Genomic DNA, 24,304 nt, shown 5'->3' with positions numbered 1-24,304 from the left:
CGCCTGGAAAGGAGACGCTGCCCTTCCCCAGCGATGGGATCCCGGGTGAGTGACGGTCACTGCGCGGGTGACCACTTCAGCAGGGCTAGGAGCGAGCCGGCCTGGCCCACGCCGGGATCCGCTACCCAACCAGATCGCGAAGGTGTCCAAAGTGGCGTGAGTGGATCCCCTGGACCAGGCGGCGCGAGAGGATGCATGGCTCCGTGGGTGGAACGAGAAGGGAGCTAGGTCAGAGAGGAGACTCCCTGGCCTGGAACGCTGAGGGCATCTAAGTAGGGTCGCGGGTGACCCCCAGCCTGGAAGGAGCAGGCGTGCGGCTGTGGGCAGCGCTGTATGTGGACGGATGTCAAGGATGCCCTAGGGAGGCCGGGGCTAGAGAAGGAAGGTCCCTGCCTAGGCTCTGCAAGGAGCAGATACTGAAGCTTGGAATATTGCTGATGTTCACTGTGGGGTTGCCCAATGCCAGGCTGCGTAGGATCCCACAGAGATGTTCTGGGATGGGAAAAACAGGACATGAGGCAGAGTGAGCCCTAGGTCTCTCTGGTTCTGGGAACACAGGCTAGGTCACGGTGGGACGAAAGAATGCTCACGCCAATTAGTAGGGTTGTCTTGCACAAGAGAGGAGGGTCTAGATTGGAAAGGCAGGCTATCAGGCCTAGGGTGCCACGGTGGAGGAGCACATAACCTACCTGCTCAGTAATGTGGAGCAGGATTAGTGGCCAGCATTAGAATCGAGAGACAGGTAGGATATGATGTCAGGCTTGGACCCTTGCTTTCTGTGAAGTGACCTTTCTCTTGGACACAGACTCACCTGCATACAGATAACATGTCTCAATCCCCACCTCCTCTTAGCCTGGGTCCTAGAGTAGGCTCACTTCTAATAACATGTAGCCTTCACAGACGTTCAAGGGCCTTGGGTATGATACAAGCAAGCAGCAGGCAATGGCTAGGGTGCTCCACACAACCTCGGTGCCTCATCTCGCAAAGCCTCAGTTTTCATATCCTTGTGGTAAATGATGTTTACCTCGAGTGCTCCAAGAAGGACTCCACTCGAGAGTCCTCACAGAGAGCTGGTGCGATGGCCTGTTGAAATGCACGGGGACGTGTATCTCCTGCTATCCGATGTCCTTGTCTCTCATCCAGCGGCCTGCCAGGCTGCAGGCTTCCAGGAGGACTGTACATATCATAGCCCACCTCACAACCTCTAGGCAAACATGTCTCCTGCCCTTTACAGTGTGGTAATTTCTTTAGCCCTTGAACCTCACTCTGCCTGCCAGCCTCTTGCCCTCTCTCTGCCCCCCACAGCCCTAGGGCTAGTCTGATAGGGCTGTTTGCCTTGCCCCACTCACCAAGGATAGTCTGTTCCTTGTTCATTTCTTCTGCTGGCCTAGTGACTTTTGGCCATCATCCTGGAGAGACAGGGTCTGTCCTGTCTTGTGTGTTCTTTCCTCCAAAGGTCCCAGAAAGCATCCGTGAACTTGAACAAGACCCCTGCAGGGTCTCGGGTCCCAGTTATATGTGATCAGACCTCTGAGTTGGCCTGGGGTCCCAGTTATATGTGATTAGCCCTCTGATCTGGCCTTGGGTCTTGGTGGGTCTTGGGCTTTCTTTTCCCTCTGTGCCTCTGTTGGGGTGGGCTGCCTGCTCCTGCTGTGTTAAGCAGAATCCAGAGCCCAGTAGACCTTGGGAGTATCCTCTCTTCACCCCTTAGCAACTGAGTTATTTTTGGACTCCTGGGTTAGGCTGGACAAAACTCAGTTTCTTCATGAGAAGGTGGAGAGAGGCAGACAGAAACATCTGTCTGAATAGCTGTCATGATTTGATAGGTTCGTAGCAGTAAACTCAACACATGGGAGACAAAAAGCAAGAGAAGTGTCTAGAATTCAAGGCCAGCATGTGCTACAGTATATGACTCTGTCTCAAAAACAAATTTAAGTCAAAACAAAACAAGCTACAATAAAAAATGCACCACCACCACAAGATCAACACAAGCATTTAGGCTACAGGAAGTGAAGCATTCCTGTCTCTGTGAAAAGGATGTCATGGTTCTCAGTCTGGGGCCTGAGATCTTTATTTAGAAAATGGCCAGTGTTTTTAAAAAAGACTGAGAAAGTGCAGAAGGCCCTGAGTTAGAGGGTGACCTATTTATCTCCTAGTCTTGGGGTGCTTTCTGCAGCTGGCCTGCCATGCATGCCTCCCTTTGCTCCCAGGCTTATAGAGGCAGTCTGTGGGATATCTGACTGCTTGCTTGCCTGTGGGGGCAGAGGACTGGGGCCTGGAGTTCCTGATACACACTTGCTGTTCATTCAGCCACTGGAGGCACTGGTTCCTCCCGTCACACACACATACTGCTGCATGCTAGACAAGTGCTTTTTAAAAATTTGAGACAGGGTCTGCCTAAATTGCCCAGTCATTCTTTGAGCTTTTAATCCTCCTGCCTCAGTGTCCTGAGCAGCTGGGATCACAAGCCTGAAGTGTCCTGAGGTGCCCAACCTCTGAGGACACTCTTGTTTATATTTCTGTGTTCTGACAGGTACACTCTTCTTTTAAAAAATTCCTGGGGATGAGCGCATGTGCATGTCTGTGCAGCATGGGTGCCTGGTGCCTTCACAGGCCAGAAGAGGGCGTCTGATCCCCCTCAGCTGGAGTTAACAGACAGTTGTGAGCCAGTGTTTGGGTGCTGGGAATTGAATCTGGGCCTTCTGGAAGAATAGCCAGTGCTTTTAACTGCTGAGCTAACTTTTTTTTTTTTTTTTTTTTTGGTTTTTCAAAACAGGGTTTCTCTGTGTAGCCCTGGCTGTCCTGGAACTCACTCTGTAGACCAGGCTGGCCTCGAACTCAGAAATCCCCCTGCCTCTGCCTCCCAAGTGCTGGGATTAAAGGCGTGTGCCACCACCGCCCGGCCCCCGACCTTCTTTAAAACATTCTTTTTACTGGAAAGATGGCTCAGTGTTTAAGCATGCTTGCTTCTGTTCCAGAGGACCCAAGTTCAGTTCTCAGCACCTACATCAAGCAGTTCACAACTTCCCGTGATCCCAGGTCCAGGGTCTCCCATACCTGCTTCTGACCTCGGCAGGTATCTGAGCATATGGTGTACACACATACATAAGTAGAGTGCATCGTTTGTGTATGTGGGTGCAGGAGCACCTGCCACAGGCATGTGTGGAGGCCAGAGAATGGGTTTTGGGAGTCAATTTTCTCCTTCCATATCTAGTTTCATTTCTGTTGCTATGATAAAACACCCCAGCAAAAGCAACTTTTTGTTTTGCCTCATGGTCCCAGGTAACAGTCCATCATTGTGGGGAAGTCACAATGACAGGATCTCATGACAGCTGTTCATATTACATTCAGTCAGAAGGCAAAGAGCAAAGAATGCATGTATGCTTTTACACAGTACATGGTCCTAGCCTAAGGAATGGTGCCACCAACTGTGGATGGGTCTTCTCACCTTTAGTAACATACTTCATTCCTCATGGACATGCTCAGAGACGCATCACATTCAACCTTGGATCCTGGGGAACTCGGTTGTTAGGCCTGCTCAGCAGGTTCTTTGCTTACCTTATCTCACGGCCACAAAGCTTGTTGGCAGGACTGGGTATTGAACGTAGGGAAGTGAGCGTCTACACTCATTCCCTGTATGCACCTTCCACTCACTTGGGTCATCTGTCTGTCAGCTTTGTGGAAGGACCTGTTATGTGTGCCCCTGTCCTGCTGGGGAGTGGATGGTACCCAGGACTCAGCCAGAGACCAGCTGAAGACGTTCTTCTTGGAAGCTCTCACCCCAGAAGGTCCCATCTCGGGTGCTGGGCCTACCATGGCATTCCGTAGGACTGAGGGTATGTCCATGATCCAGGCTCTGGCCATGACTGTGGCTGAGATACCAGTGTTCCTGTACACGACTTTTGGTCAGGTAAGATGGGTGTGGTCCTCTCCAGGAGTCCTCAGTGCCTGAGGGAGCTGAGTCCTTGTCAAGGCTGTGTGGCTTAGTTAATTTCTTACTGTGCTATTTTAATTCCGTGTGTCTTAGTTAATTTCTCATTGCTGTGTTGAAAGACCAAAGCAACTTAAGGGAGAAGGAGGTTATTTGGGCTCAGGGTTTGAGTGCATTACAGTTCCTTGTGTGGAAGGCATGGCCGAAGAGGTGGGAAGCTGGTCACACAGCATCTGTACTCAGGAGATGGGATGACGGACGGGTACCAGTGCTCAGTTCACTTTCTCCATTTTACACAGGGCATCTTGCCCTGCCTGGTAGTGGTCCACTCCACAAATCAGATTATCCACCAAATGACTTGAGATCCCTCACAGACATTCTTAGAGGCTAGCATCATGATAGGTAATTCTTCACAGATATGTCAGGAGGCTTGCCTCTTAGGAGACTCTAGTTCTATCAGGTTAGCAGTCAACACTAGCTGTCTAGTTTCTTTTCTCTGAGTAAATCGAGATTACATTAAAAATTGGGGCCCTAAACCCAGTGCTTACCCAGAGGCTAGGTGACCTCTTGACTTTAGTTGTCTCTAAGTCCCCTGACACTCCCTAAAGCTCTCTTTTGTGGGACAGAAGTCCACCTGGGCCAGCAGCAGAGGGAGGCCAGGATGAGCCTGTTTGGATGGGTAGTCGCTGTAGTGAATGGCGTTGGGAGATGGAGTCATCAGGGTTTGAGCTGTATGTCGGTCACTGCCTGCACACGTCTGCACACTGATGTGAACCTTAGGTTCCTCATTTGGCAGGGATTCTGACAGGTGACACAGGTCAAGCCCTGGTGTAGTGCATAGTCACAGAATGGTGACCAGCTGTGTGGGGGCACACTGGTCCCAGGATTCATCTCCTCTGTAACACGTGCTATCTTTATATTTCTGATTAACATTTCAGAGAGGGTGACTTGATTTACTCTTCAGTGCCCCTTGTCACCCCTTCAGCCAGCAGAGGAATACTGTGGCCACACTCAGAGAGCTTCCCTTTGGGCGACATAACCAGACCGCTTGTCTCTTTCCTCCAGTCCGCATTCTCCCAACTGCGGTTGACACCAGGCCTGAGGAAGGTTCTTTTTGCCACAGCCCTTGGGACTGTGGCCTTGGCCCTGGCAGCCCACCAGCTGAAAAGGCGCCGGCGGAAGAAGAAGCAGGCGGGCCCTGAGATGGGAGGTGAGCAGCTGGGCACGGTGCCCATGGCCATCCTCACGGCCCGCAAGCTCCCTTCGGTGAAGAAAGGTAGGTATGTGGTTGGGAACCTCTGACGTTTGTCACAGTTCTGCACTGTTCACTGTGGGTGCCTTCCCACCTCATAGCCAAGTTACCCTTGGTAGAGTTGACAGCAGAACCATTCCTTGAGACACTGGGCTCCCTGTGGTGGATGGCATTGGTCCCTGTGTCCTTGTCACTGTAGGCAATTTTCCCAAGAGCTCAGGAATAAAGACATGGAGTTCATAAGCCCAATGGTATTTCTCCATTCTCCTCTTTAGAGGAGGGAAAAGGGATTTGCGTGTGGTAAGATCCACCTTTTTAGTGTGTCCTGAACTTTGAGACAGTGCCATCACAGAACCGAGCCACTGTGGGAAAACTTTTTTTATTCAATTTATCTCGGAGTTTGTGTGTGACCAAAGGTGTGTAGGTGTGCCGTAGTGTACATGTGGGGGTCAGAGGACAAACTTGCATGCATAAGTTCTCTCCTTCCATGTGTGGGTTCCGGGGTCACACCGAGGCGCAGGCTCATCCTGCTAGCCCTAGAAAACCGCTTTCCTGGTAATCATGATTCATAGCCATTTGCTACAGGTCTATGTCACGATGCTCTCCATCAAGGCAGGGTGTTCTCATAGTTTCACGACTTGGGAAGACCAAGTTTTCTTAGAAAATAAATGTTTAAAGCCAGGTGTGATAGCGTGTGCCTATAATCCTAGCACTCAAGGCCACCGTGGGCTACACACTGAGACTTTGTCTTAAAAACAGAACTAATTAAGGAGAATGAGGTTTAAGGGTTGTTTTATGTATTTATTTATTGTATGTACTGTGCCATGATGTACATGAAGCGATCAGAGGACCTCTCTGATTCATGGGGAGTTGGGTCTCTCCTTCATCGAGGGTTGAACTCAGGTCCTTCGGCCTGGTAGCAAGTACCCTTACCTGCTGAGGCATCTGGAAAGGAGAATTCTTTATCAGTCACTCAATCAAGCACATAGGCAAACTGAGTAAGAGATAGGGAGGTGACCTGCCTTGCTCTTACCTTGTCCCAGCATTTGGGGCCCTCCTGTGGGCCTGGCCATGTGTTAAGTCAGTAGGCCAAGGAAAAGCCTTAGTCCTCTGCCAAGTGTACACACTGAGAGGAATCCGCTTAGGTCAGGACACACTTCCAGAAAGATAAGGATGGGAGGGAGGCTCAGTGGGAGGATGCATGTGGGACCCACCCTTCTCCTCACAGGCTGCTCCAGCCGGAGGGTTCAGAGCCCCAGCAGCAAGAGCAACGACACTCTGAGTGGCATCTCCTCCATTGAGCCCAGCAAACACTCGGGCTCCTCCCACAGCCTGGCCTCGGTAAGGAATTAGGGAGGGTACGTGTGGAGGCAGGTGCCACCAGGACTCTCTTGGACTCTGCCCTAAGGAAACTTCTGGGCCGTTAGGGAGATGAGAGATAGGCCCCTCATTCCTTCACAGCCTCACTCGTGGATTCGGGCTTTGCAGCCTACTGATGATGGTTGGGGGCACCAGCTGAAGACAGGTGTACAGGTGCCAGAGAGGGAGCCTACCAGCAGGCTCGTGCATCAGACATGGAGCAAGTGCCTGGGAGGTGTCAGGATGGGGCTGGGCTGAGGGTCTCGAGATGAAGGAGACAGAGGTGAGCTCTGTCTCCATGGAGCCCAGCCTGGTGTTCACTGACTCACTGTGAAAACATTGCTTGCCTCCACTCCAGCTCTTTTCTGGTGATAACTTTGCTCTTGAGTCTCCTGGAAAGGTGGAGGCCATCTTGTGATTGAGAGGTCCTGAAACAAGGTGGCAGCTGTCTGTCCTCCTTGACAGACTAGTAGAGCAGGGACTGGGCCCAGGGACATTTCACCTTGGGTATTGACCTCTGTGTTTCTTCATACTGAGGCAGTCTCTGTGGGGCATCATTGAGCTGCTCTGAGGATGTGGGGCCTGGCCTAGCTCCCTCGGAAGATATCCAGGAGAAATACCTGTGACCTGTGGTCACGCAGCTGGGGTGGGCTCAGAGGGTACCCACAAAGGATCTCACTGCTTTATTATCTGTGTACTTGGTCCCTAGATGGTAGTGGTCAATTCATCCAGCCCTACAGCTGTGTGCTCAGGTTCTTGGGAAACCAGAGGGATGGAAGAGACTATGCCCACCACTGATGGCAGTGCCGAGAGCCTCTATGTGCAAGGTTGGCTGGGAGTCTCCCCGAGGGCACTGGGCTAAGGTAACTGTGGCAGTGGGGAGTGGCCTTCTAGGAGTCTAGGCACAGCAGGTCACTTATTCAGGTACTGCCCCACCCCAGATCCCCATCAATACTCAGAAGACACATCCTGCTTAGATAAAAGCCTGCACACTGGCTGGCCTGAAAGAGGGCAAGACCCAGCTGTAGGGTCCTGCCCAGTTCTGACACTGCTGTGGCCCTCTCTGCCCCCCATGTTCATCCCCTTACGGCGAGCCTGTGGGACCTGAGCCTTTCTCCTCTCCTGTGTTCTCAGGCATGGAACTGTTTGAGGAAGCTCTACAGAAGTGGGAGCAGGCACTGAGTGTGGGTCAGAGAGCAGACGGAGGCAGCACCCCCACACCAGGGGACAGCCTCCAGAACCCAGACACCTCATCAGAAGCACTGTCAGAGGTAGGTGGTGTTCCCCAGTTTCTGCAAGGTTGGTCAGGTGGACGGCTGACCGAGTGTGCCCTCTCACAGGGCACTCACTGGGTTCCGTCCACTTAGAATGAGTATAATAGCTCCAGTAACGTGCTTGGTGCTGTCGCATTGGTGATGGCTTGCTGAGCAAGTCCCACTTTGATAAACACCCTTTAGGGGTGGGGGGTGGGAGATGGTGGGGGTGCTGATGCAGGACTGTAGGAGGTGGGCCTCTGTTCCGAATACACTGGATTCTGGGGCCTTTGGGTTTTGTTTATGGTTTTTTTTTTGGGGGGGGGAGAATACCACTCAAGCTTTTAATTATAATTTCATAATCTTATTTATTTGTAATATTTTTATTTACTTTTTAATGTATTTCCCTACATGAATGTCTGTATACCATGTTGGTGCCCACAGTCCACAAGAGGGTGTTGGATCCCCTAGAACTGGAGTTACAGGTGTGAGCCACCAAATGGGTGCTAGGAACCAAACCTGGGTCCTCTGGAAGAGCAGCCAGTACTCTTTTTTTTTTTTTGGTTTGGTTTTTCGAGACAGGGTTTCTCTGTGTAGCCCTGGCTGTCCTGGAACTCACTCTGTAGACCAGGTTAGCCTCGAACTCTCAAACTCAGAAATCCACCTGCCTCTGCCTCCCAAGTGCTGGGATTAAAGGCGTGCTCCACCACCGCCCGGCGCAGCCAGTACTCTTAACTCCTGAGCCACCTGTCCAGTTCCCTGTGTTGATATTCTTCCCAGTCATACTGAACAATCACCCTGGGTTGTTACAGTTCGCTCACATTATGCGGGTCAGTGGCTTTAGTGTATTTGGGGGATTGTGGCCGTCAACCTCGGCCATTTCATAACCCCTACACACCTTAATAGTCCCCTCAGGTTTCCCTCCCTCCTCCCCAGCCCTCTGCTCTGCTCTGATTTGCACTCCTATGCTGATCTTGCCTGTCCTGTGCTGCTGGCCCGTCTCTGTATATGTTGCTTTGGGGCAGGCGTAGCGCACATATGGAGGTGACCCTGTTGTGTGAGCCTGGGACGTGGTGAACTCAGACTTATTGGCAAGCACCTTTATCTGCTGAGCAATGTTGCTGACCCCCATCTGTGTATGTCCTTTGGAGAAATGTCTGTTCTGATCCTCCTGTCTTAGCCCCAACATGTGGGATTGCAAACATTTCGGTTTTTAGTTTTAATAATGGTGATGTTGAGTGTTTTTGCTTTGTTTTGAGACAGGGTCTCTCTACATATCCATGACTGCTGTCCTAGAGCTCATTCTGTGGATCATGCTGGCCTCGAACTCACTGAGATCCTCCTGCCTCTGTCTCCCAGGTGCTTGGTTTAAAGGCATGGAGTTTTTTGTTTTTGTTTTTTTCCACATTCTTTATGGCAGCCATTGAAACACACAGAGGACACTTTTAAGTTCTGGGTTGGAGGTGAAGCTTGCTTATCAGGCACCAGGCCCCTGGGTTCCACCCCCAGCACCACAGAAACAGGGATATGCCAGCAATCCAGTATGAGGGAGGTGCAAGCAAGAGGATCAGGAGTTTAAGGGGACAGCCTGGCGGTGGTGGCGCACCCCTTTCAGTCCCAGCACTCAGGAGGCAGAGGTAGATGGATCCCTGAGTTGGAGGCCAGCCTGGTCTATAGAATGAGTTTCAGGACAGCCAGAGCTACACAGAGAAACCCTGTCTCAAAAAAATACAACAAAACAGAAGTTTTAAGGTTACACAGTGTGGGGCCAGGCTAAATGAGACCCTGTCTCAAAACCGAATTTTTTTTTTTTTAATTCTGAAGTTTACTGAATTTGCTTTTCTTGAGTTTGTTGAGCTTCTGTGTTAAGTCCCTGCAGCCTTAACCACTCACAGCTATTTCCTAGAGCACTGACAGACATCCTCAGGAGCTGCCAGTCAGGTAGGAGCCCAGCAGAGTGCCCTGGCCCAGGTCTGGTTCAGGTCTCTGTCCTGCAATATTTTAGATAGACACTCTGGGACACTTCACCACCTTGAATTTTCTCTGTGGAATGTCCCCGTCCCAGAGAGAAGCTTTGAGGCTGAACTGCACGGTCCAGGGTGGGTCCTCAGTGATGGCTGCCTCTCACCTCTTCTGGTCCTTTCTCAAGCTTAGTTGGTCCTCATCTGTCTCCTCCCTGGGCTCTGGTTACTGTAGCAACAGGCTCTACTCTGGTTACCTCCCCCTCCATGGAGAGAGTAGTCAGTCTAACTCTTACCTTACCCTGGGACCCAAACCTAAGAGCTCCAGCGGGGAGAGAGCACCCACCACCCAATATCCCATGCTGGGGCTGGAGGTCAAGAATCACATAGGAGGCTGTGCCCCACATCAGCTCCTCCCTTCTTCCTCCAACTGAGACCTCCTGTGCCTCCTTGCAAGTACTCTCCCGCCACCTAGACCTTCCCAGGACAGCCTGTCCTTCGTTGTCCAGCTGGTCCCCTGCAGGGCTTGACACTCATGAGGTCGAATTACCCTTGCTTGGTAATACTCAGTAACAGCTACTACCATTTGCACCTGAGTCCCAGAAACCATCTTCACAAGAGGAAGCTTTTGAGTCCCTTCTATAGAGAAGGGCTTGGAGGAGGCCACCATGAAGGGTTTGCTCAGGTACACAGAATCTGTACTAGGGGGACTTCAGGAAAAGTCTTGAGTCACTTAGAGACACAATGTTTTCTAGGAAATATGTTCAGCCAGCCAGCCAATAAAAAAAGGGAGGAGAGGAGCCAGGGATGCTTGCCTAGCATGCAGGAGGCCCTGAGCGCACGCAGGGGGCCCTGAGTTTAGTCTCCAGCACCGTGTAAAAGCAGGTGTAGTGCCGCACAACTGTGATCCTAGGGTTGGCAGGTCGAGGTAGGAGGGTCAGGAGTTCAAAGTCATCTTTGGCTAGATAATGAGTTTGAGGACAGCCTAGGTGCTATCTCAGGGTGGAAGAAGCAAGAAAAGTGGATGAGATCAACTTGTCTTATTTTTATTATTATTATTTTGTCTTTGTTTTTGGGGGGTTTCTCTGTGCAGCCCTGGCTGTCCTGGAACTCCCTCTGTAGAACAGACTGTCTTCAAACTCCTGCCTCTGCCATCTGAGTTCTGAGATTAAAGGCCTGCGCTGCTTCCACCCAGTCTCTTTTTCTTTTGAGACAGGGTCTTTCTTCCTGTGTAGTCCTGGCTGCCTGGAACTCACTCCTCACTGCATGTCCCACGCTAGTCTCAAACTGAGGTTCTCCTGTAGGGATCCTGGGTTACAGGTGTGCGCCATGATGCCCTTCCGCCGAGATACTCTGCATGTGTTTCTGGCATCACAGTGTGTGTATTTACAGTACGTGTGGCCAGTGCTTCCTGTACTGGCACGGGCAGTACATGGGCAGCACAAGTCTAGAGTTCTTTTGGACCCTGAGCCGGCTCTGTTTCCTTGAGGCCCTACCTGAAGGGGAGCTTGGCAGTTCTGGGTTAAAGGTCATTGCTTTTGTCATAGCCAGAGTCACAACGAAGGGAGTTTGCTGAGAAGCTGGAGTCCCTGTTGCACCGGGCCTACCACCTGCAGGAAGAGTTCGGTTCCACCTTCCCCTCTGACAGCATGCTGCTGGACCTTGGTGAGCAAGAGCATAGGCTGCTGTGGGCCTGAAATGCCAGGGACGCAGTAGGGGGACAAGTCCAGAGTGCCAGGGCATGGTTTCCCAATCAAAGCTGGAACAAATAGGGAAACTGAGGTATTCCCTTAAACATGGTAGACAGACACTGAAGCAAGATGAGGCTCGGAGTCCATAGTTAGCGTGTTTTGCCCTGGCCTCTTGGGAACTCCTTTGAGCTAAGTGCCTGCGTCTCCTGGACAGGTCTGCAGGCCTTTGGGTTCACAGGGCAGTTACCCAAAGGCAGGCCAAGTGGATCAAAGAGTTCTTTACCTCCATGAGGTAAAGAAATGTGGGCCCAGAGGGAGCCAGCTTGCTCAGCCCGTTGTCCAGTGTCCTCATGCCTGCCATGTGTCTAGCCTTTCCCAGGGTGAACTGTGGGAACAGCTGGGGTCCAGAGTGCACTGGCTGGTGCTGCAGGCCCTGGCTCCTGGGCACTGGCCTCAGAGTGACTCTGCCTACTGAGAGAACCTTGATGCCTGGGTCTCCTCTACGTCAGAGGTTGGGAGGACTTTCAAGGTGGCCGCCATCATTTAGTTATTTGACACGCCTTTCTGAAGTGTCTTGGAAGGTCCAGACCCCTTAGCCGTAGAGCCTGTAGATGTGGGAAGTGCTGGCTAAGTCCCTACTGATGCCCTTAGGCAATTACAGCCTTTTAGAAAGAGGAGCACTTACTAGGCCACATAGAGCAACTGAATGGGTATAGAGATGGCCCCAGCCCTCACCCCGTTACCACCCAGCTCATGCCCGCTTTATGACTTCTGCCAACATATGCCCCAGACAAAGCCTCTGGGGTAGCAATGCTGTGTACCAGGATTCCTGTCAATACCATGGAAGGTGTAGTGGGTCTCAGCCCAGTCTTACTCCCTTCCAGAGAGGACACTGATGCTGCCCCTGACTGAGGGCTCACTGCGTCTGCGAGCTGATGATGAGGACAGCCTGACCTCAGAAGACTCCTTTTTCTCAGCCACTGAGGTAAATAGGTTGGGGGACCAAGTTGGGTTAGGCCAGGCCCTCTGGGCCAGAACTAGGTTGTGTGGGAAATAAGGTTATTTTCTTGTGTAGGAATGAAGCCCTGCTTTCCAAATACTTTGAAGCTCCCAGGTCAGGGAGGCCTGTGAAGCCAGGGGTTAAAGATGGCCAAGCAGAGAAATATGCCCACATCCATAGGGCTCTAAACTCTACCCACCTCTGGCTTCTCTAATCCGTTTAGTCCTTTGATTAGCGTTACTCTGCCACCAAGCTGGGGCAGGGTCAGAGTGTCTGTGCTTGGGACAGGAAGATGGGAACATGCATCCAGCAGATTCCCCTTTGGGAAGAGATCCTAGTAGTAGGAGTGCTGAGGTCTAGGGCTGGACATGAATCTAGGCCTCCCGTCTCATGGGGCCAGTGTGCTTATGGTATCTTTATGGTGGGCTAAAGGCAGGCACCTAGGGTGGTCCCTATTGCTGGGGCCCAGAGTTCTGGCCCCTATAGGGTGGTGCTCACTGGCCTCCTTGGCCCTCTCCCAGCTCTGTGAGTCTCTGCAGGTTGGAGAGTACCCACTTCCTCTCTCCAGGCCTGCTGCTGCCTACGAGGAGGCCCTGCAGCTGGTGAAGGAAGGGAAAGTACCTTGCCGAACCCTCAGGTGAGAGTGGGGAGGGGGTGTGTGGGTGGGCTCCAGCCCAAGGGGGGAGGGGCAGAAGTGCATAGTGACACTGGTTGTGACCAAAGGAGGCTGAGGTCAGCCCAGGTACCATAGCCATAACTGCCACCTGTGCCCAGGTCCAGAGGGGCCAATGTGGCCCCAGAGGACAGCCAGCCAGCTTCTGCCTTCGGCTGAGAGAAGATTGAAGGACAGAAGGAGACTGATACCAACCTGAGCTCACCCTGCTAGGTTGAGGCAGGGCCTGGTTGGACCCTTGTCTGTTCCTCCTCACCCAAGGCACACCCTCTACTGGGTCTTTGCTAGGCAGGACCAGGTGGCATGACACTATCTGTCCCTTTCCTCAGGACAGAGCTGCTGGGCTGCTACAGTGACCAGGACTTCCTGGCCAAGCTGCACTGTGTACGGCAGGCCTTCGAGGTGGGTGTGGTGTAGGAGCCCCTGGAGGAAGGTGCTGGGCCTGCCTCATACAGGGCCACCCTGTGCCTGGCCATGAGTCTGCCCTTCCACTGGCTCTGGGAGGCTCCCACTCACCACCTTCTTTCCTCAGGGGCTTCTAGAAGAAAGAAACAACCAGGTCTTCTTCGGGGAGGTTGGCCGGCAGATGGTGACAGGCCTGATGACCAAGGCTGAAAAGGTAGTTGGGGTGGGACTGTTGTTTCAGATTTCCCTCCAGAGCCTTACTTCAGGCTGGTGTTTTGCTTTGTTTTGTTTTGTTGACCAGGTCTTTAACACAAGAATCTTGGGCCTATGAGGTGGCTTGTTGGGAAAACCACTCATTCTACAGAACTGGTGACCTGAATAAGATCCCCCAAACTCATGGTGAAAGAGAGACCCAAGCCCCCAGAGGTCCTCCACAGCAGCTGTGAGGTGTGTCCACACTCACATCATGCATACAGAGTGCTAGTTCAGACAGCGCAAGTGCTGTCTGTGTAAGCCGTGTGTGGTAGAGTGTTTGCTCCTATTGCTGTGGAGGTGGAATGGCCAGATGCATGGCGTTCCTGACCAGTCAGTCTGATTGGTGAGCCCCCAGCTCTAATGAGAGATCCTGTCTGAGGAACATCTTCTGATTTTCTCTCTGCCCTGCACACATGTACAACACTTTAAAACCAAGTGCAGGAGTCCTGGCAGCTTCCTATACCCATAGAGTGCTGGAAAAGGGTTGTGGGTCCCCCCACTCCTGTTCCAACTTGGAAAACTAGAGACATGAACTCTTTCTTACTTGGTGATTCTAACAGTATACCTTTGTAAAACTGGTCAATAATGAAACAAACCACCAGCCAAGTGGTAGTGGCTTATCCCTTAATTCCAGTTCTCAGGGAGAGGCAGGCAGATCTGTGAGTTCAGGGACAGCCTGGTCTACAGACTAAGTTTGAGGACAGCCAGGGCTACACAAAGAATCCCTGTCTTGAAAAACAAAACAAAACAAACAAATGCAGACTGCAGAAGTGTCCTCTGCATCTGTCTATGGCCAACCCTTGTCGAATCCCAAGTGTTCGGTCCATGGCGACCCTTGCTGGAGTCCCAAGTGCTCTGCTCCATGGGCATTCTGATCATGGGTGTCGTTGCCCACCTCCCCAGCCTGTGCTGTGCAAGCAGCCTGCAGTCTCTGCTCAGTGGTATCGCAGGGTACCACATCCACCTTCCCTCGCTAATGTGCTGCCCGGGTAGTTATTCCAGCTTGTGGTCAAGCTCTGGTGTGTCCTGCCTCCTGGTGGGCGTCTGGGATCTGTGAGGTTCTGTCTCAGGTCCTGGCAGGAGGATGTTTTTCGGGACCTTCACCTTAGGTCCTTGTTGGCAGCATAAGAGTTTGTCCTCGTGTCTTGGCTCATACTGGGTTTTTGTAATCGTGACCTTTTGTCACTATTCACTGCTCCCTTGTTCTTTGCTTGTGGAAGAGGTTGCATAAGTTTTCATATTTATCACCCACTGGTGCTTTTGTTAAGGAATTGGGGCAAGTCTCTTGAGAGGGTCTTCTGTAACACAGGCCGGCTGGCTGTGTGGCTGAGATAACCTTGACATCCGATCCTCCTGCATCTGCCTCCCAAGTGGGGGGATACTAAGCATGCACAGTCATGACAAGCTCCTTTAGTTGTTAATTGCATTTAAAACTTTTTATTTGGTGTGCATGAGTATGGGGGCATGGGTGAGGATGCGCACACACCACTGTGCACACGTGGAAATCAGAGGACAGTTAGTGGGAATTGGCTCTATCCTTCTGTCGGGGCTCAGGGACTGAGCTCAGTTGTCAGGATGGTGGTAGGGGCCTTTACCACTGCAACATCTTACTGGCCCTCTTTTGGTTTTGTTTTTGTTTTTAATGCCCAGGCTGGCCTCAAACTGATGCCAATGTTTCTGCATCAGCTTCCTGAGGCTCTGCTAGAGCCAAGCTTGTCTCCCGGTCCTTCTCACTCTTCCTTGCTGGAGGAATGATCTAAAAGCCCTGTGTAAACTCTCATCTTCCACAGCTTCAGATCCCCCTAGCCCTCAGCCATGGCCTGCGTGCTGATCTGTGGTTGTGCTGGACATACTTTGACCTGTGCAGCTTGGGTCACTGGGGCCTGGGATGCGCACCAGACCCTCTACCTGCTTTGAACTTTTGTCTGTGCTCCCCCTGTGTGCCTAGAACACTGTTCCTCAGTTCTTGTTTACTTAGACAATTCACATAGAAGAAGAGAGTATGGAAAGGTGTGTTTAGTGTCTAATGGTGAGAAAGTGAACCCCAAGGATCCCCATCTCTCTGCCTTAACACCCTGTCTCCTGCATATGGTGCCCCTTGTCCTCCTCACCCAGCATTGATGCCCACGATGCCAGGATTGTAAGCCATGACAAGTGCTGCATTCACCTTTGCCAGGTGATTACCCCAGTGTCTGCCATCTGCCCCAAAGTGAGCTCCAGGCTGCTCCTTCATATCCCGATCCAGCCACTATCGGAGCTCCACTGCCGTCTGTTTAGCAGATAAGGAAACCAAGCCTGGAGAGCAAGGAGCGTTCCCAGGCCACTGAGCAAGGGACTGTAGAGCCAGGCTTTTACGGTTGGGTTTGCCATGTCCAGCCTATGCCCTTAGCTGGCTCTCTTTGGCCTTCCAAGAATAGGATGGATAATAGCAGTGAGGTGGCCTGAGGCCAGGCCATGCCAGCAGACCTCTGCTGCTCTGTCCCAGTCAGTCTTGGGCTTTGTTCTTTTACAAGGTGGAAAAGGCCCATGGCAGCTGCTGAGCCCCATGTCAGGAGCACTCATAGTCCTTCTCCCTGGGCAGATCTCTGATTGCCAGGTGGCAAATGTGCAAGCTCTGCAGTTGTAGCATCAGGACCATCTTGTAACCATACAACTTTCATCCAAGCCTTGTGTCTCTCTCTGAGTGGGCTGTTTCCATGTATATGTGGACGTGTCCTGTGTCACCCACACTCCATGTTAGACAAGCTTATGCTATTGAGCCATAGCCCCTGCCCCTGCAAGAGTTTCCCCCACTGTTTATAGAGTGCTCCTGTGCCAGGGGCCAATGGTAGTACAGGTGTGGATGCGGCTTAGCCCATTCTCACCCCTTGAAACCACACCTTGTCCTGGGCATTGCCAAAGAGAGATCATGTAACAGTGCCTGGCTGCCACAGGGCTACAGGTGTGTAGTGATGAGCCAAACTGAGACATAGCTGGGTGCCCTGATGCAGAATTGCCCCAGACACACCCTGGTTCTCTGCAAGGTTCAGGCAAAAGACACCTCCTTGCCGCCTCTTTAGGGTAAGGTCCCAGCCCTGCTTGGCACAATCTTATCCACAGCCCAGCCTGCCTGTGAATCTTAGCCAACTGGGTCGCAGGGCCTCTCCCACAACCAGAACTGACTGTACTTCTCACAGAGTCCCAAAGGCTTCCTGGAGAGCTATGAGGAAATGCTGAGCTACGCCCTGCGGCCTGAGACCTGGGCTACCACCCGGTTGGAGCTGGAGGGTCGAGGGGTGAGTCTGCTCACGCTTAGCTCCTGGGGTTCTTCAGAACAGAGATCATTTTGTTGGGAGCTTGTTCCCAGCTCAGCATCAGTACTAAGCAGCTGAGATGGCTCATCACTGCACTGAGCCTGGCTCAAGCCATTTCCCCGAGTGTCACGCACAGGCCCCCTTTGGCTTCCACACGGTAGCTCTAGATGCCCCCTCTTCCCTGAAGGTGGCATGCATGAGCTTCTTCGACATCGTGCTGGACTTCATCCTCATGGATGCCTTTGAGGACCTAGAGAACCCTCCATCTTCGGTGCTTGCTGTCCTGCGGAACCGCTGGCTATCTGACAGCTTCAAGGAGACAGTGGGTGCCCATCCTTTTCCTCTATGTACATGTCCTGTGACCTTCGGCACTCCTCGTCTATGCCTAGAGTTTATTTGTCACTGCCCACTGAGATGTGGGATGTCAGACTGGGGCTCTCCCCGTGCTCTTGAGCACTCCCTGCTGCCCTAGTTCCAGCAGTGTGCACATTTCCCTCTGTGTTGTCCTTACATGGGCAGAGCCCCCACTCTGGGCAGGCACTAAGTACTTTCATTTTAATGCATCCCATTAAGTTAAAATAGAGGAGAACCTCCACCCAACCCCAACAAAGTGACAACAAAACTCAAGGCCCCCAGTGATATGGTGGTGTTGGTGCCCATGACTCTTCTCCAGCTAGGCCATTTATAGATGCTCATGCTGGCTCCCACAACCACCAGGTGAGGGGGTGGGGTACTATGTCATGACCATTTTACAGAGGAGGAAACTGAGGCTTGGGAAGCCTCCACATCTAAATGGAGTTCTGAAGCATAAAAGCTAGAGCCTGGACTCAAGTGTAGGTGTGCATAGGGCTGAGGACGGCTGGCAAGTACCCATGTTCACTGCTCTTGAAGGGACCCAGGTTTGCCTCCTAATGCTTACAGGCCTCAGATAAGGCCAGGCGGTGGGTGGTGGTGCACACCTTTAGTCTCAGCACTCTAGTGGCAGAGGCAGGTGGGTCTCTGTGAGTTCAAGGCCAGCGTAGTCTATAAAGTGAGTTCCAGGACAGCCAGGGCTACACAGAGAAACCCTGTCTTGAAAAACAAACAAAACAAATTAGGCGTCTGTTGCCAAATTTAGGGTAAAGAAAAAGCGCCAGGTAGTGGTGGCACACGTCTTTAATCCCAGCACTCGGGAGGCAGAGGCAGGCAGATTTCTGAGTTCAAGGGCAGCCTGGTCTACAGAGTGAGTTCCAGGACAGCCAGGGCTGCACAGAGAAACCCTGTCTTGAAACCCCCCCCCCCCCAAAAAAAAAAAGAAAAGAAAAAGCAAGGCTCGGGTGCAGTTAGGTGTGGGTGGGCTGTGGGGAGAGCTCATCCTAGGCCAGGGCTGGGGCCCTGGGTTAGACTCTTCTAACTCCAGGATGGGGGCTTACCTGTGTTTTAGGCCCTAGCCACTGCGTGCTGGTCTGTCCTGAAAGCCAAGAGGAGGCTTCTGATGGTGAGTGATGGGTGAAGCTGCAGGAACTCCCCTAATCACTTGGACTGCATGGGGAGGGGATAGGTGCAGCAAAGTATCGAGACCCCCATACCGACCACCCATCATGCCACTGCACCCCACTTGGCCAGGTGCCCCAGAGGTCCTCCCTGAAGAGCAACCATCATGTCCCAGCAGAGGAGATCCACACCCTGGAAGAGGGAGGAGGGCTAGTGCACATGGCTGGCCCATAGCCATAGCAGTAAAAGCTCACCACTTGCCCAGGGTCACCTGGCCAGGATTTAGTGGGGCTTTAGGTAACTGCTGGTCCCCAACCCCAGCCTGCTCCTTAACCCTGCCACTCACCACAGGTGCCTGATGGCTTCATCTCCCATTTCTACTCCGTATCGGAGCATGTTAGCCCTGTGCTGGCCTTTGGCTTCCTCGGACCCAAGCCCCAGCTCTCGGAAGTCTGTGCTTTCTTCAAGGTACATGACAACCAGCCCTGCCTTCTTACTACCACAGACACCCCGCAGTGCCAGAGGAGGGTGGAGGCCCGGGCTGCTCTAGGTGAACACTAGAGGAGGAGCCCAGGAAGGCAGATGCCTGAGGCTGGGACAGTGGGCTGGGGCTTGGGCATTGAGAAAGGGGGCATTGAGATGTAGAAAATGTCCCAGGACCCAGACCCAACACCAGTCTCCTACCTCCAGCACCAGATTGTGCAATACCTGAGGGACATGTTTGACCTGGACAACGTGCGCTACACATCTGTGCCAGCCCTAGCAGAAGACATCCTACAATTGTCCCGGCGCCGCAGTGAGATTCTGTTGGGCTACCTGGGAGCGCCAGTGGCTAGTAGCACCGGGCTGAATGGGCCACTGCCTCAAGAGAACGGGCCCCTGGAAGAGCTGTAGTAATAGGGGCAGGCTGAATGAAAGAGGTTGCTGTTTAGGACTCAGTCATAAGGGTGATGGAAGAGAGAAAGCTGCCCCTCCCTTCCTTTGGGTGGCCACCCAAAGGCCAGGGTGGCCAAGGGCCATTGCCCCTGAGTTTGCTCCACTTCCTCATCTGGGAATCCCAACACTTAGAGGACAAATTTCCATGGAGAGGAGCCACTCGGAGCACTGGATAGCAGCTGCCCTTGGAGTTCCCTGAGCAGCAGAGGCAGGTCAGAGTCAGGGTCTGACCAGGGGCAGGCAGCAAGAGAGAAAGGGGTGGTAGAGAATGGCTCTGAGTATGGAACACAGAACCCTAATTCCCTCTGCTGCTGAGAGAGGCCAAGGAGGTGATGATTGAGGGATGGAACATGCAGGGCTAGGTGGTGACAGTCCCAGGGTCTTGCAATAGCAGCCACCTATAGCTACATAATTCCTAGCACCTAAGCTTCTGGCCAGTATGGAAAGCCCTGTCTGGGCCATCCAGAAGTAGGCTTGCCCCCACGTGTGCTCACATCTGAGCCCTTTACAAATCCCCATTCCCACACCCTGCCAAAAACTCAGTCTTATCCCACCTCTGCCGCCACCAAAGATGGAGGAGGCAGGACTAGCCACTTCCCTTTCCCTGTGAACCTGGAGCACCTGGGCAGTGCTGGGCTCCAGCCAGAGCTCACAAGAGCCCATCTCTCTGTTGCCATCTGTTGCTCCAACAGTGAGGACCTAGGAACCATGGCAAGGTGGGCCAAAGCTGCACAGCACGGCAGCTCCCCTTCCCCTTTCTGACAGGAAGCTGGACTCAGCACTTTGCCTTCAACACACGTGCTTTGGAGCTGCTGCCACCCAGGGTCCTGCAGACAGTTCTGTTGGCATTTGTCACGGCAGCTGCAGGAGTCCTGGCGGCCCTCCTTTTGCTTGAGCTGGGAAGTTTTTATTTATTGCCTTAACACTTTATTTGGCTGTTTCATCCCTTCCAGGCTGTGAGACATGCAGGAGAAAAGACTCCTGGTCTGGAGTTGAGCACTGGCTCCTGGAACCAAGTTCCTCTCTGTGGAAGGGAAAAGGGTTCCCCAAGGTCAGCAGGATGCAGTGAAGGGAGGGCAGCCGTGGCTCTGGGTCCTCTCTGAGGCCTGCACTCGGGAGGGAGCAGCCCTCATGCACTGTTTGACATTCCATTCATTTGCACTTACCCTGAGCTCTGAATGTAACCCTGGGCTGAGGCCCACTCTGATTGACCCCTGAACCACACAGCTGTGGCATCTTCATTTTGTCTGTTTGTATGTCCACGCCACGCCCTTTAGCTCTCAACCAGCAATGGTAGAGCATGAGTGCAAGGCCTGTGAGTCAGATAAAGGATCAAAGCGCCTCTTCTTTGTGTCTTGCTGGAGGGGGTGGGGGTGGGGGCAGTGCTGAGCCAAAGGCTGGACACCTGCCCTGTGCAGTGGGAAGAGGCTCCAGGAGGAACAGGCCAGGAGCAACCTGATGTGGCCGCGTGAGAGCCTGGCAGGGTCTGTGTGTCCCTGAGATGACAAGATGTAGATGTGGGTGGCCTGCACCTCTGGTCCTCTCCCACACCGGTAAGTCATGGGCATTGTACACAGCCAGGTCTTAATGTGTCTTCATGGACGTCTGGTTTAGGATTGCTGCAGTGAAGAAACTCCATGATCAACGTGGGAAGAACATTCCACATCACAGTTCATCGGCAGCAGTGGGGCAGGAGCTGATAGAGAAGCCATGGGCAGAGGCTGCAACTGGCTTCCTGTGGCCGTGAAGGCCAACTAGTTTAGCTGAATCCTAATCTGGGCTCAGTGAGAGATCTTCCCTTAAAACATGAACGGAGAGAGCGGTTAAGACAGACATTCAGTATTAACCTCTGTAGAGCATGCATGTATAGAGGCCCAGGGTTTTTCCTTTTCTTTCTTGGAATGTAGCCCAGAATGTTCAGGTCCTTGTATGCAGACCAGGCTAATCTTGAATCTACAGAGTTCTGCTTGGCTCTGCAGCCAAGTGGTAGGATTAAAATCTTGGGCTACCACATTCATTTTAACACATTTTTTTTCAGGGCTGAGGACCTGCTTATTAGGCAAGCGTTCTACCACTATGCTAAATCCCCAACCTCCACAATTCTAATTCTAGGGCTGACAGTATACCTTTGTGGCAGAGCACTTAGCCAGCATTCACAAAGCCCCAAGTTCAATCCCCAGCACATTATTCAAAAACAAAGCAAGCCGCAAAACTAATACCTTTAGTTGGCAATTAACATCCTGCCGTGTTTGTTTCATGTTTCCAGAGTACATAGAACAAGCTTCAGGTGTGAACTTTTATGAGCCCCTCAGCAAGTAGCTCTTTAGTGCAGTTTTCCAGTGTGTGGACCCATATCCCAGTTGCATATGAAACAGCGGTTCTGACCTGTGTGCACAGGATTTAACTCTAGTCCTACTGGAAAACAATGTGGGCGTGGTGGTGCAGGTTGTCATCTTGGAGAGGGAGGGGAGATTAGGCATGAAGAGCCAAGTGGCATAGCCATCTTTGGTTATAGGGTTAGAGAGTTCAAAGCCAGCATGAACTTCAGGAGATTGTCTCAAAAAATAAAGGGACATGTAAAGTGTCACACTTAAACAGTCCTAGTACTTCAGGAGATACAGACGGGGACAGGAGTCCAAGGCCATCTCTGGCTACTATATAATTCTAGGCTAGTCTGGTTACATAAGACCCTCTCTCAAGAAGGAGGAACACAGGGCAGGGGATGTAGTTCAATTGGTAGAGTACTTGCCTGGCATGTAGGAATCGCTGGGTTCAGTCTCTGTGGCACCATCTAAACTAGGGGTGGCAGTACACACCTGTGGCGCCAGCACTGTGGAGGTGGAGGAGGGTCAAGACAAGACAGTCCTTAGCAGCTCCATAGGAAGTGTGAGGCAAGCTGGGGTTCCCTGAGACAGTCAACAGGAACACCATGTGCTTGAGCTGTCTTCACCAACTTGGCAGGTATGAGCGACAGATGTCACTCCAGTGCTGGGAAGTAAGTGGTATGTCTCAGCAGCCTTGTCGAGGTGTACTGTGTACCCCATAAGTGAGTTATTTTAAGGGTTTCGAGTAATGTACCAGATACCACAATATACTTCTAGAACATTTATGTCACCCTCCTGAGCTCTCTACACCCGCCACCAACTTTCTCCCCTTCTTGCCCTTTCTGGACCTTCCCTGTGAATTGGATCATATATGTGGTCTTTGAGTTGGTGCTCATTCTGCTAGAAAAATATGAGAGTAATTCATTTTGCAGCTCAGGACCATTCCAGGCCTCATGTATGCTAAGCAAGTATCTGCCAGTTGAGCCACACCCACTTCCCTGGTTTTGTTGGGTTTAAAAAAATTTTTTTTGAATGTGTATTTGTGTGTGTGTATGTGTGCACATATGTGCGCCTGTCTGAGGGTTACCATTTCTAGGATGAAACACCATGACCAAAGCAACTTGAGGAAGACAGGGTTTATTTGGCTTACATGCCTACATCACTGTTCATCACTGAAAGAACTCAGACGTCGGACAGTGGTGGCGCACGTCTTTAATCCCAGCACTTGGGAGGCAGAGGCAGGCGGATTTCTGAGTTCAAGGCCAGCCTGGTCTACAGAGTGAGTTCCAGGACAGCCAGGGCTACACAGAGAAACCCTGTCTCAAAAAACCAAAAAAAATAAAAAAAAAAAAAAAAAAAGAAAGAGAGAGAAAGAAAAATAAAGAAAGAATGAACGAACGAACAAACTCAGGACAGATACTCAAGCGGTGCAGAAGCCTGGAGTTAGGAGCTGATCCAGTAAGATCAGCCTGCAAAATGTCTAAATCACGAGTTCCAGGCCAGCCAAGGTTACACAATGAGACCCTGCCTCGAAAAAAAAATTCTCACATTACTTACTTATTCTCAGAGCTTTCACTGTCCTGGCACCAGTTATTCTCTCAGACCCTCGGTGGCCCAACCCCACCCACCTCCCCAGCATCCTTGGATTCTTTTACCCAGCCAGACTGGACCACAAGAAGTCCAGCTCTTCTCCCTGCTGAAGACTCATCCCAATAACTCCCACACGTTTTCTGTTCTTCATCTTGTCACTTCCTCGGGGATGCTCTCCTGTGTGTCAGAGACTCTGAGGAAGGGCAAGGCAGCCTGATCTTCCATGCTCTGTCTCAGAGAACTATTCTAGGAAGCTCATGACCACTTCTCACACCTCTTTCTTTCAGAAGCTAATAATGACGTTGTCTGAGAGAGAGCTAAGGGCAGGTGACAAGGTGAGGCCAGCTGGCCTCGACAAGTTCAGGCTGGGTTGGGAGATGCTGAACATAGCGGAGGCAGTGGTCTTCCTAGCCCACAGCTGGATTCTGAGTCCCCAGCGCGTCCTCAGCCTACTTAGACTAACCTACAATTCTGGCTTCTGCAGGCTACCAGACTAAGCCACTCTGGCTAGTGATGACCTCAGAACATAGACTACAGAGGCAAAGGCTCCAACCCCGAACTACTGGGTTCCCGCAGGGTCCCCAGGCAGACCGAGAACCTGCTTTTTTTTTTTTTTTTAAACTGTCTATGCACTGGTGCTTAGTGAGGTCAGAGAACCATTGGATACTGGCAGAGACAGAAAAGGAAATAATTACAGTCCAGTGTAGCCACAGATGTGGTAGGCAAAGGAGGTGCTATCGTTAGAGACCACTGGTGCGCCCCACCCCTTTCTGAGGCAGCCCAGACTGGCATCCAACTCATGGAGATTCCCCTGCTTCTGTGGACGCCCTTCTCTTAATCTTGAGAACCTAAAGGTTTGAACTGACAAGCCAGACTGGGCCAGGCAAATGGGGCAGGAGTGTGTGCGC

At 52.0% G+C, this 24,304-nt stretch overlaps 1 protein-coding gene and 1 long non-coding RNA gene across 2 annotated transcripts; one reads left to right on the top strand and one right to left on the bottom strand.

The window, feature by feature from the left end:
* On the top strand, positions 1-20,824 carry Miga2 (mitoguardin 2). The gene is made up of 16 exons (XM_028757017.1): positions 1-45; positions 3,675-3,910; positions 4,997-5,207; positions 6,412-6,524; positions 7,252-7,369; positions 7,677-7,813; positions 11,304-11,421; positions 12,332-12,432; positions 12,969-13,084; positions 13,450-13,522; positions 13,653-13,739; positions 16,957-17,055; positions 17,261-17,395; positions 18,497-18,550; positions 18,898-19,014; positions 19,237-20,824. The coding sequence occupies exons 2-16, from the start codon at positions 3,815-3,817 to the stop codon at positions 19,438-19,440; spliced, it is 1,779 nt and encodes a 592-aa protein (XP_028612850.1). The 5' UTR covers positions 1-45; positions 3,675-3,814; the 3' UTR covers positions 19,441-20,824.
* LOC114612096 lies at positions 20,374-21,827 on the bottom strand. Its single transcript, XR_003709934.1, has 2 exons — positions 21,702-21,827; positions 20,374-21,280 (listed from the first exon to the last, which is right to left on the bottom strand). It is a non-coding gene; the product is annotated as an uncharacterized LOC114612096 (long non-coding RNA).
* Positions 21,828-24,304: the final 2,477 nt, after the last annotated feature.

Source organism: Grammomys surdaster, unplaced genomic scaffold (genome assembly GCF_004785775.1).
Source record: "Grammomys surdaster isolate TR1022 unplaced genomic scaffold, NIH_TR_1.0 126133, whole genome shotgun sequence".
Lineage (NCBI taxonomy): Eukaryota > Metazoa > Chordata > Mammalia > Rodentia > Muridae > Grammomys > Grammomys surdaster.
This window is presented reverse-complemented; position numbering and strand designations above follow the sequence as displayed.

Excerpts from the sequence above, each read along its gene's own strand:
- Miga2 (XM_028757017.1), top strand. The coding sequence starts at position 3,815 with ATGGCATTCCGTAGGACTGAGGGTATGTCCATGATCCAGGCTCTGGCC. Across the intron at positions 5,208-6,411 it reads GCTCCCTTCGGTGAAGAAAG|GCTGCTCCAGCCGGAGGGTT; the intron begins GTAGGTATGTGG and ends TTCTCCTCACAG. Across the intron at positions 13,085-13,449 it reads GTACCTTGCCGAACCCTCAG|GACAGAGCTGCTGGGCTGCT; the intron begins GTGAGAGTGGGG and ends CCCTTTCCTCAG.